At 40.3% G+C, this 11,696-nt stretch overlaps 1 protein-coding gene across 2 annotated transcripts; it reads right to left on the minus strand.

Annotated features, from left to right (window-relative positions):
* Window positions 1-2,029: 2,029 nt before the first annotated feature.
* Window positions 2,030-11,663, minus strand: LOC146483018 (TNF receptor-associated factor 4-like). Of its 2 annotated transcripts, XR_014863908.1 has the most exons (8): window positions 10,793-11,663; window positions 10,450-10,504; window positions 9,519-9,623; window positions 6,377-6,541; window positions 5,806-5,883; window positions 5,148-5,222; window positions 3,577-4,799; window positions 2,030-3,537 (listed from the first exon to the last, which is right to left on the minus strand). XR_014863908.1 is itself a non-coding variant. In XM_085106282.1 (7 exons), exons 1-7 carry the CDS (start codon window positions 10,960-10,962, stop codon window positions 4,218-4,220), a joined length of 1,230 nt encoding a protein of 409 aa, XP_084962408.1. In that variant the 5' UTR covers window positions 10,963-11,663; the 3' UTR covers window positions 2,030-4,217. The 2 variants fall into 2 exon arrangements, 1 of the variants encoding a protein (XP_084962408.1); XM_085106282.1 differs by having other exon boundaries at window positions 2,030-4,799.
* Between the last annotated feature and the right edge of the window lie 33 nt (window positions 11,664-11,696).

The raw sequence follows: 11,696 nt of genomic DNA on the forward strand, positions 1-11,696 counted from the left end.
TTTTTCTTCGTCGTATACACAAATCGGTACATTAATTTATTCATTAAACTCTCCCCTCTCCTACTCGGGATGTATTGTTTTGATTGTCTTCAACAAAAGCAGGCCAATCAAAATCCATTCTTGTCGCTTATATTGCGAGGGAGGGGACCCACTCACCCCTACCTGTGTGACGTCAATGCATCATTTGATATATTTATTAAAGACGGATTAAGTCGCGCCATATTGTTTTAACATGTTCTGGACTCAAGTGTGCCGTTTTCAAAGGGAAATTTCACCATTTTGAAGCCGTAAATCGAAAGAATAACTTCTAAGAAGCACCCGACACGTAAAACGGTGGAAATTGGTGAGTTCTTAGTGAAGGAATCGTGCTTTGTTTGACAGTCTTAGACCACGACGCGAGACTGAAAAGAGGTCATTGAGAAGCTTACGTTATCGTAATGGAATTCCACAAATTTCCGCTGATAGTCTGAGTCGCGTAACACACGGAAAACAACGTAACGCGATCGTCGTGACTCAAACTATTCCATTAGCAAGGATAGTTTTATCAATCGGCGAAGCATACAGTTGGAATAAATGAATCAGCCCCAGCATCTCGCGTAATGCCAGTATAGCAGGCATCTTGTTTTTCTGTTTTTCCTTGCCGTCCAGACGAATCCGATGAAAAATGGTTACCAAAGCAGCCAAAGACGGAACTTTTCGAAAACTGATGGCCGTTGACGTCGTCTTTTTCGAAAAGTTCCGTTTTCTAGGGCGCTTTCAATTTGGCCGAAGTTTTACGAAAATTAAACGAAAACGGATACTGTGTACGAGGCCTTTGAGTTTGGTCGTTTCACGTTGTTGCTTTGCAGAGGACGGCTTCCAAAAGACGTTTTCGTCTGGTACACCAACTAAACATGCCGTCTCTGATTAATAGCTCGATCTTCAATGCGCGCTTGTTTCAAAAAGTTATTAAGTTCGACGCTAAACGTATTAACTTTGCTTTGCGGGTCTTTGCGAGACAAGAATAAATTTGTATCATCAGGGTGTCTCGATGCCCCCGAGATTCTCATTAATTCACCGCTGGGCGCACGGGTTTAAGGCTTCGTATGAGCAAGCGTTTTCAAAATTTCGATGAATTAAAGCTTGCACCGCCTTCATTATATTTACAATCATTGTTCAACGAGTATTGTCCTCCTTACATTCAGGAACTTTTTAAAAAAAATAAACTTGATTTTAACCTATTATAATCCCTAGGTTTAATAACGTTACATGTGGAAAGCACAGTTTTTAGGTATGTCGGCTATTTTCTATGGTCTAAGTTAAGCGATATTGCCTGAAATTCCAAAGATATATTTAAGAAACTTACGATTAAGGAAACTAAATCTTAAGAGACCTTATAACTGAAACATGTAATTTCTGCTTTTTTGTGCAACAGTTAATTGATTTTTTTACCACTTCTTGATTCAATCTTACTGTTCTTAGATAGACTTTGAAATAGATGTCCCTAATTATTTACTTCTATCGTAAACTAGATGTTATTGATACGTCATGCAATAAAGTTGTTGTTCTCAGAGAGGACCAATTGTGCATGTTGACATAACCTGAGTATCAGGCTTTTCGGGGAGGGAAGGGGGGGGGGGGGGGAGAGGGGGAAGAGAGGAAGGGGAAAGGGAAGACACAGACTTCAGAAAGGTTCTGTGTTAGACCTTCCTCTCTTCTTCTCCCCCTTCCCCTCCCCCTCCCCCTTCCCCCCTCCCCTTAGGAAGGCCTGATACTCAGGCTAATGTTGACACATTGGCCCAGACTCTTTCCCAGGCCTCAAGGCGCTTATCGAAGTAACCGAGTTTGTTTATGGAGACTTGGGCCCTATCATCTCAACCGGTGACGTCACATTTGATCGCGTGTAAAGGACGACGGGGGACGAGGCTGACATTGGCCAATGAAGTCACTCCTTTCCGTCAATTGCGCGAATTACCATACCGAAGCCCGATATGTAAGTCGTAACTTGAGTCGCGTCAAATCCAGAAAAACTGGCACAAATCACAGCAAATCAGCCCAAACGAGTAATATACTTTATTTTGCGAATTGAATGGCGTGAAACTCGAACAGAGTACATATTCCAATTTTATGTATAACTTAAAATCAAGAGTCTTGATTGCTCCTGATGAAAATATATTTCGTTGACAATGGAATGCGACGTAAAGTTCCAAACTGTCTTCTGCATTTCTTTTTATCCTTTTACGACGGAACAAGGCAATTTTACTTCCTGAAAGAGCGTGCACATGCAATTTTACTCACCGCGGTAAAAGGACTTTGTGTAACCGCGGCTAAGTCGTGTATACACACAACGCTTAGCTCAGTTTAAAGCAAGTACACCTCGCAGAGTACAAAGCAGGGCAGAACCTGTTTATGAGTTTGTATTAGCCCTTAGCGGCTTCTTTATAACATATTACTTTTTTTAGCTACAGAAAGAGAACTTGACGACAACAAAAACCTTGTATTTCTGCGTTGACTGAGTTAGATTGTACCCCTCATGCACCAGGCCAAAGCAATTCATTTCCTCGTTTAGACCGACCTAACCCAGTCAGTTACTTCATACAATTGATTGACGGAGAACAACTTGGCAGAGATGATTGGCAATTTTAACACGCAAGAATAAAATGTTTCGATTGAATGCCGATAAGCTTTGTCAGCTTTGAGTTCAAATTTTCCCATACAAGATACGCTCATGACCGATCTGATCACAATAAATACATACATTTTTTTACAACTACTAGGGCAAAACCAAGAGCAATGCTAACTTTTAAACCACCCATGTTTTCCCGGTCTTGATAACCGGTTTCATGCTTTCCTTGGACCTCTGGCCTCAGTTGTTTAAATCCCGATTAAACTAATCCTGGATTAACGTGAACGTTTATTTCAGTCTATTGACTAATCAATAATTAAAGATTATTCCGAAAGACTTTTGTCCCGCAGTTTTAACTTAGACTTTTTTTGTAACATAAGCTTAAAGTTAGCTTTTAAAACCACTTTTAACAAGCGAGATGAAAACCTCAGTTAACCTTTAATCGTGGATTAGCGTAAATCAGCTTTCGAACAACCGGGCCCAGGTCGAGTTCGACTGTACACGTTAGAGAGGTGCTAATCTAAGGGTGCTTTCCACTGATCAGAATTGGCTGGTAGGAACACCGAGGCGGTATGAACAGCGCCATTTTGAAGGTCGAGATCTACAAATTCTTCGAAATTGCCAACCTCGTCCCCAGGGATTTGGGGAAGTGAAATCCAAGATGGCGGCATTCTTCTTCGTACTGATTGCCATTTCAATATAGAGAAGATCCTGGAGATGAGGTAGCGAAATTGCAAAATGTGTCATTTTGAAGAAATTCCAAGGACTGACATATAAACCAGTCACTTCCAAATGGTTCACCCAGTCCGTGAAATGCCGGCCCGATCTGATTGGTAAGTTCTAGCAAATGGCACACGCCCTTAGACGAAGATGAAGCCAAGGTCGGACAAATTACATGAGGCACGTACGACAGGTTAACTCCACTTGTCCATCTCAAAGATGTGCCCTTATAAAGAAATTAAGTAATCGACTAAAGTGCAACTGGGACCAACTCCATGTGTCCATCTTGAAGAGGTACCCATAAAGAGAGATGAAATGAGGGACTGATGGGGTCCAACTTCACGTGTCCAGCTTAGCTCTATAGGAGTCCTTTTATAGAGAGTGAAAACGCGAAGGACAGCAGGGACCAACTTCATGTTTCCACCTAAGGACCAAAACCATGTGTCTGTCTTAGAGAGGTGTTCATCTTAGAGGAAGACCAAGCAATGGACTGGAGGTCGCCAGACACCAACTTCATGTACCCTTACTCCTGAGAGAGGTTTCAGTCTTGAGATGAAGTGGAAGAAAAACGTGTCCATGTTAAAGGAGGACTTCTTAGACAAAGACCAAGCAATAGACTGGAGCTCGCCAGGCACGAACGTACTTACCCTTACTCCTCACAGAAGTGTCAACATTGAGATGAAGTGGAAACTGAAAGACCAGGGGCAAACTCAGCGTCTCCATTTTGCTTCGCGCAGAGGAAAATAGTGCCAATGGGGACTAGCTCCTCGCGTTCTTCTTAAAGAGTGACAGTGTCCGCCGCGTATAAGAGCTGACCTTAGAGAGATTGATTTCGGTCTCAAACAGAGGATGACCTCCGATAGTGCACACCTTTAAGTTGGTTATCCAAAGGTTATGAAGAAGTCTTTGCTGGCTCGACGACCGCTTTAATGAACAACGCATCGTTCTTGATAAACTCCCCAGACTCTAGTGCCTCGTGAGGCACAAAACAAGGATTACCGATGCCAAGATTCTCTTTCATAGTGGGCCGATTGAACACGACTTTAATATTCGGTAACGAGCGGTTCGGGCTCAGCTGATGTGTTCGGTGATTCTTCTGCTCGCTCTGATCAATGAGGAAAAACGTAATCTTCTGCTTGAAGGGCCAGTCGAGAAGTGCGTCGAAATCTCCTTTCATTATAATGATGTACAGAGACAAATGCGTGGCCTTGCCGCGGTCACGACCTTGCAGATATGCTTTGAGTCGCATTTTATACCCGTACTGAGATGTATAGAAAGGCGGGCTAAAGATCGCAAGGTCCTCGGGTGAGGCTACGGCTTGTTCATACTGCTGTTTGTAACTGCTGATTTTCCAGATAAACACGCCGTTTGTACACGTGCTGCGACTTTCGTTCTCTCGGATCTTCTGCATAGCTAAGCTGAGATGCGTGTGAACCGCGGTTTTGGAGTGGTCCTCAAGTGTATCGCGTTTCCCCTGTAATTGAGAAAAAGAAACTGGGTGAGTTTGTTTGCCGTTTCGCAGTACCAGTGGTACGGTTCGGTGTTTGCTTTCTTGAAGTTAAAGATAGAAAACAATTTCGTTCGGCGTAGAAAGAACGCACTCCTAATACAGATTGAAGTCGAGATTGTATGGGACAATTAACGTTCATTCCGTGAGTGAATGGATTTTGGGACGCGTATCTGGCATCCCCCCGCAGATTTTGCAAGGGCGGATGACATCATCACCAACTTGGCAAAGGAGAGAGAGCTTGGGATCGAGAACATCGAACGCATTCCCTAATCTTTGATTATTTCTAGTTTATAAATTAAAGGAATCACTCACCTTAAAATTACAACCAATGTCTTGGTAACAGCAGGGGTGAATTGCCAACGGACACTCGGTTAAGTGAAAAGACAGCTATGAAAGGATGGAAGAAACAGGTATCAGAAGAGAACGACTTGTAAAACCCAAAGAATAATCGAGTCCAATCTACTTGAGGTAATTTGTCCCAATCGTTTTAATTGGGCAATTTTGAGGAGGATTTTCCGTGATCACGTCGGTTTTGACACCTTTTCCCATTTCATAAGCCAAACAAAACAAAATCGAGAGTTTCGCGTAAGGCTTCTTTACTATTTCGCTATTTTCTCCGCTATTTGAACACTGATTAAAAATAACAGACAACCTTCAGAGCAGACACTTTTGATGAAAGTCTTACCATGGAACGCGACACTCGGCAACAGGCACGTAAAATCAACTTTTTTATTAGCGAGGGTGGCACGTATGAAAACCAACAGCAAAAATCAACCCACATATGACGTGAGATCGGGAATCGAACCTGGGCCACTCTGGTGGAAGGCGAGTGCTCTCACCACTGCGCATCCCTGTTCCCCGGTGGCGGAATATCGGTGACGATATCGCAAGAATATTGTGTTCTATAAGCCTTCGCGAATGAAAACTAAAGTTTTGTTTATGAACATTAATCAGTTTAATTGCCACTCACCTCCTCACGGGGGATGTCTTTGGCGCCACATTTGTTCACGCATTCCAAAGGTATTCGCTTGCAAACTTTCATGTGAAGCTAAGTGATAAAGAGAAGGAACACTTTTCAGTGCAATACTCCCGGTGGCTCTCCTTATCTTCGTCTTCCACGGATTATGTTCATGCTTCAAAGGAGAAAGTTAAGAGAAAGAGGATTGCAACCTCCAACACACCATGATAATGCTGGACATGTTGATATCCCTGACTGCCCACTAGAGTTTCGCCTCGACTTCCAAAGCCCGCCTCCCATTAAAATCCCGAGTCTTGACTCCGTATTCCATACGAATGTTTTAATACAAAACTGAGCGATGGTTAGCGGTCATATGGAGATCAAACTAGAGAAAAGAATGCTATTTCGCTAATGAGCTTCCTATCACGTTTGTATACGATCACTCCCATTGCTGATCACATTTTTTTTTTTCAGTTTTCCGCGTCGGCTAAGAGAATCGAGCAGTCCTGGGAACAAAAACAAAAAAAAAGCCGCCATTTTGAAAATCGAGAAAAGCCTGGGCCCAAGGATTGCCAAACCTCACCTTACTATCCTTGTAGGTGTACATTTCGGCGCAAAAGTGACACGACACCACCCTCCAGCGGCATTTTGACACCAGATGGTACTGCAGGGTGCGGCGAGGCATGACTTCGGTACACTCGGGATTTGTACAGTGCACATCTTCATACACACAGTTTTTCATGTGCTCCTGTAGAAAAAAATGTTTTTTAAGCACCTAGTTGTCGTAAATGGTTTCCGTTGCGGTGAGTGTATCTAGTGAGTCATTTTTAGCCTGTCAGTTAGTTGATAAGTCAAAGAGTCAATCAGTCAGTCATCCAGTCAGTCGGTCAGTCAGTCAGTCAGTCAGTCAGTCAGTCAGTCAGTCAGTCAGTCAGTCAGTCAGTCAATCAATCAATCAATCAATCAATCAATCAGTCAGTTAGCTTAGTCAGGCGATCACTTGGTCAGTAGGCTAGGCGGCCTGTCAGTCAGTCTGTCGGCGAGTCAGTTGTTTGTTCGCCTTTCCGTCCACTCGTTCGTTTGATCTTTCAGTGAGTTCGTCAGTCAGTCAGGTAATCACTTCGTGAGTCAGTACGTTAGTTAGTAAGTCAGTCAGTCAGTCCGTCCGTCCGTTAGTCAGTCCATCTGTCAGTCAGCCAGTAAGTCAGTCAGGCGGTCAGTAAGTCAGTCAGTCAGTCCATCAGGAGGCCAGTCATTCAGTCAGGCGGTCAGTCAGTCAGTCAGTCAGTCAGTACGTCAGCCAGCACGGCCATCAGTCAGTCAGGCGGTCAGTCACTTAGTCAATTAGTCAGTCAGTCAGTCAGTCAGTCAATCAGTCAGTCAGTCAATCAGTCAGTCCGTCAGTCAGCCTGGCAGTCATTCCGTTATTCCATAGTCAATTGGTCATTCAGTCAGGACAGCCAGACAGACAGTCAAACAAATCGACAAACATATACTCAATCAGTAAAACAGTCAATGATTCAGCAATTGGACCAATCTCAATTAATAATTTGATTAATTTTTTTTCCGTCCTTCATGTCAACTGGAATACTCTACGAGTCCTATGAATGACTATAATTTCCACAAGTCGTTTGTTAAGGGAGCCAGTTAAAAAGGTAAGGCCGCGTAAAAGTTTCGTCAGTCTGATTTACGATGAATAAAAATGAACAAGTAACAAAGACAAAAGAAAGGCTTACCAAAACCTTTAACAAACAATAGTAGAACTTTTATTAATCTGTTCACTTGTTTGGCCCAATTTTCAGTAGTTGATAAGAGAAATCATTAAACTACAATGCCGATATTGTTGTTGATGAAAATATGTTTGCCAAGAAAGTAACTTGTAATTGAGTGAATTGACGTTTTTAAAACAATCCATTGAATCTTGGTCAGAGATTAAATGAATGCGATTAGCAAGATGAAATTAAATATAAACGTGGTAAGAAAACAGGCGCATTCATTCTTTTCTTCAAGTTTCTAGCGTTTTGATCGATGATGTTTTTTAGTTTACCAATTCTAAACTAAAGATTACATCCAACTAGAGCAGGAATCAATCTTCGGCTGGTCTGGCCACTGGGTTAAACCTTCCGCGTAAATAAATAAAAAAATAAAAGATAAAAACTTCCGGCGCGATTCAAATGAAAGCTGATGCATGAGCAGTAATGGTGTTGGAATCTATCCCAGTATATTTTCTTGTTTTGATGTCTAACGAATATATGAGCGAACCTTTTGACAAGAATCAACGCATTTTGAACGACTTACCAATACAAGATCTTGATGTAAACGGAGCATTAGAGAAATAATCGAGTCTTGTTCGGGGCAACTGCTTATATAAAGGAATGGTACGATTTTGGAGAAATTCCGACCGAGAAAACGAAAGACATTGAATCGAAAAGCCCATTCGTTCGTTCTCAAGTCATGGCAAATGCCAGATTTTAGTATCGGATTGCATGCACTCGGCTACTAGTCAAAGACATGTGTCCGGCGTTGATTAGAAGGAGTGATTGCAAAACAACTTTACGATTTTTCAGTTGGCAAATGAACGATTTCTTTTCTCAAGCTTTTAAAAATTGAGATCGGTAGATTTCTGTTGACTTTGTCGTTCATTTATAAATTATAAATAACAAAATGCCACAGCAGTCACGAATTTCGCAGTCACAACACGAGTCGTATAAAATATTAAAGTCCATTAACACCAGACGCGAATCGTGCAACAAGAAATTAATACTGCATTCACAGACAAAACTACACGTGTTTATGAAGCGAACAGATGGTGTTATCTCTTAAAATATGTGATCAGTGAAACTACAGCCAAACAAATCAAGGCACAACGTGGCTATATTGAGGAATTACATTTTACCTTCACCGTCTTGAAGAATCTTAAGCTCAGTTTTGTCCGGGACTTGTATTATGCAAAAACAGTTTCGTTTTTCGTTATTTCGTTCATATATATCAGTTGTTTGCTTTGCACAGGAATCGCAGCACTAAACTGACAATTAAAAAGAAAGGAAATCCATTTTTACGGGAGGCCATGTCAAAGGGGGAAAGAGATTTTGGCAAGAAATGTAAACAAAGGTCTTCTTTTTTCTGAAATAAGTTTTCTTACCCAGCAAAAACGAAAGAATTAGTGGAATTTCATCAAGTTCACGATTGGCTTCACAGGATGTTTTTTTCATATTTGTTTTGAATCTTTTTATCATTTATCCACGGTCTCGGACCAATTAAAAATTTCTGTAATCGTTGAATGAAATCAATGCCATGTGCTTGAGTGATGTGTTAACGCCAATTAAATTTATTGAAGCACAGGAACAGTTCATCATTTAGGTGTGTCGTTTACTTTGCTTTAGAAGAAACAAATGTCACATCGGTTTTGTTGATTTCTTTGAAAGTATAATACAATATTAATGCAAGTAAGGAAAAAGGAGGAAGGCCATGCTTTAGAAAGCCATTCAAAGCCGGCGGTCACGTGATTTCGATGCTAAGGCATCTGTCATATTAGCGAGAAGCAAATGAAATTGGCATGACTGCAAACGGCCGATTTTTATTCCAGAATGATTTTACAAGTACAATAACTCAAATTAAATAAAACAAAAGAACTGAATATTTTTTTTCTGAAGCTGGACTAGCATTTCAGGAAATTAGAGATGAAAATTCAAAAAAGAATCTCGTAGGGTTAACTTGCACCTTACCTCAACATAGCTTAAATCTCCTGTCCAATCGCACTTTCTTTTCCAGTTCACACATTTGACACTCAGAGATAAGACTGCGCGTTTGGCTGCCTTGTCAACGAAAACCTACATAAAAGACACTTTATATCAAATTACGAACTTTCAAGTTGAAACTGGAAATTAAACTGGCTTTCGGTAACTAGTATACAACAATTAATAAAGCGGCTTAGTATATATTCCTTTTTCCTCATAATAAAAAGCGGAGAAATCTCTTAGTTAGAATTATAATATTGAAACACCTTCCCTTCCGTGCAAGCAAATCGCTTTTTCGCGCAACCAAATCATGCATTTTGCCGTAACATTATTCAAAACGGCCTTAGTGATGGGGAAAGCAAGTGTTTCATTACATTCAGGTCTTTTCAGTTGTAATAAAATAAGCAAAAAATAAAGAGAGCTGAATCAGGAAGCTAGCGAGGGTCGACATTTTCTGTCGACGGCTTCCTTATTTTATTTTCAGCCACTAAGGAAACCTTTTTAAAAACAAAAAACGCATACATCTCATGATTTATTTCACAGTTTGAAACAAGAAATTGTCGGAAAGGTGATATAGAATGCCATTTGTGGTTTACATGTATACATAATTCGTTTAGCAGTATATTTATCCTTTTCTCGCTAGCGGCAGTTTATACGTTTGGTTATCTGGGGTTTAAGGTAAAAATGGGCCGAGTAAAATCGAGAAAATCAGATAACGAACGCTTATATCACTTTCATATAGATTAAAAAACAGAAGGATTGTCGTCATAAATTCAATATTTAATTCATTGTAAAAATATTTCGTCTGCAAGTTAATGTGACAGAAATACCAGAAGGGAATACGAAGTTCACAATGTATTTTTTAAATATACCTTTGGTAATAAAGAAAAATATCATAAATAGCAAAATTCATATTTACCTTTGAAGATGCAATGGGCTTTCTGTCCAACGGACATAAACAAGGGCTTCCTTGCCTTAATTGTTGTGAGCATAAAAATATTAATGGATTATTTCAGTATCAACGAACTTGTTTTACTGAAAACGGGAATAAGCTAGCTTAATCCAATTTTCACCATCTACAAACGCCTGAGGAAACGAATTTCCAACATATAGAATCATTTACTGGGTCAGAGAAAATACGTACGTCAAACTTTGCGCTGTTATTTACTACGCTGGACATGGCTGACTTCTGAATAATAAATACTCACACATTTTGCGAGTCATGTAAGCATTAATAACGAGGCATATTCTAAAACTAATACCTTCGCTTCAACTCCTGCAGACACGACTGGCAGAATCTGTGACCACAATCTTCGATTTGTACAGGATCGCGAAAAGCTAGCTGGCAAATTGGACATTCATATTCCTCAGGTAATGGCAGTACAAACTCAGCTTCAAATCCACCGGTTTCTCGATCAACACGATCGGCCATATTGTCAACTTCCCGTTTTAAAACAACCTTAGCAATGTCATTTCTTATCCAGAATTTTTTTCTCGGCCCTGCTTCGGAGGGGAAATTAAAATGACGCAAAATTGACGTGGGATTACAGATAAGCGCTCCAATGTTGGGGAAAACATATAAATGCTAATGAACTCTTGGCAGACAATAATTGTCAGTTATTACGTGCCGCGCATCTGTTTTGGCAGGAACAATTTTGCCTCACATCACTGGCGGTATCTCAATAAGTAACACTCGCTAACAAAACATGACATTTCAAGTTTATCATTGTAATATATTTGGTTTGAACTTGACAACAGATCAAAGCACTGAAATAAAAATGATTACGCGTTGCTAGGGAATTAAAAAAGAAAAAAGAAAATTTATTCATATAGGTTTTTCCTCCACCAGGTAAAATATATTGGGTTGAACAAGTTTCAAATTTAAAGAAAAAGGTGTTTTTTTAATTTTCAAAGGAAAAGAAGAATAGTTTTTTTGAATAATTTTGCTGTTGTACTCTGCCAAAAGCATACAAACGACTCACTGAGAGCTGAAAAAAGTAACAAATTATTATAATTTTACAATTTTGTGAAAGAAAATGAAAAAATCGGGCATTAAGTTTAATGTTTTCAAAACAAATGTTAAACGATAAAGACATTCAGAATAGCGGGGCTTTGTGGTGGCAAAAAATTTTGATCTTCGCAGGGATACAGCGATACGAAAAAGTA

This window comes from Pavona decussata, unplaced genomic scaffold, assembly GCF_977016875.1.
Source record: "Pavona decussata unplaced genomic scaffold, jaPavDecu1.1 SCAFFOLD_40, whole genome shotgun sequence".
NCBI classification, from domain to species: Eukaryota; Metazoa; Cnidaria; class Anthozoa; order Scleractinia; family Agariciidae; genus Pavona; species Pavona decussata.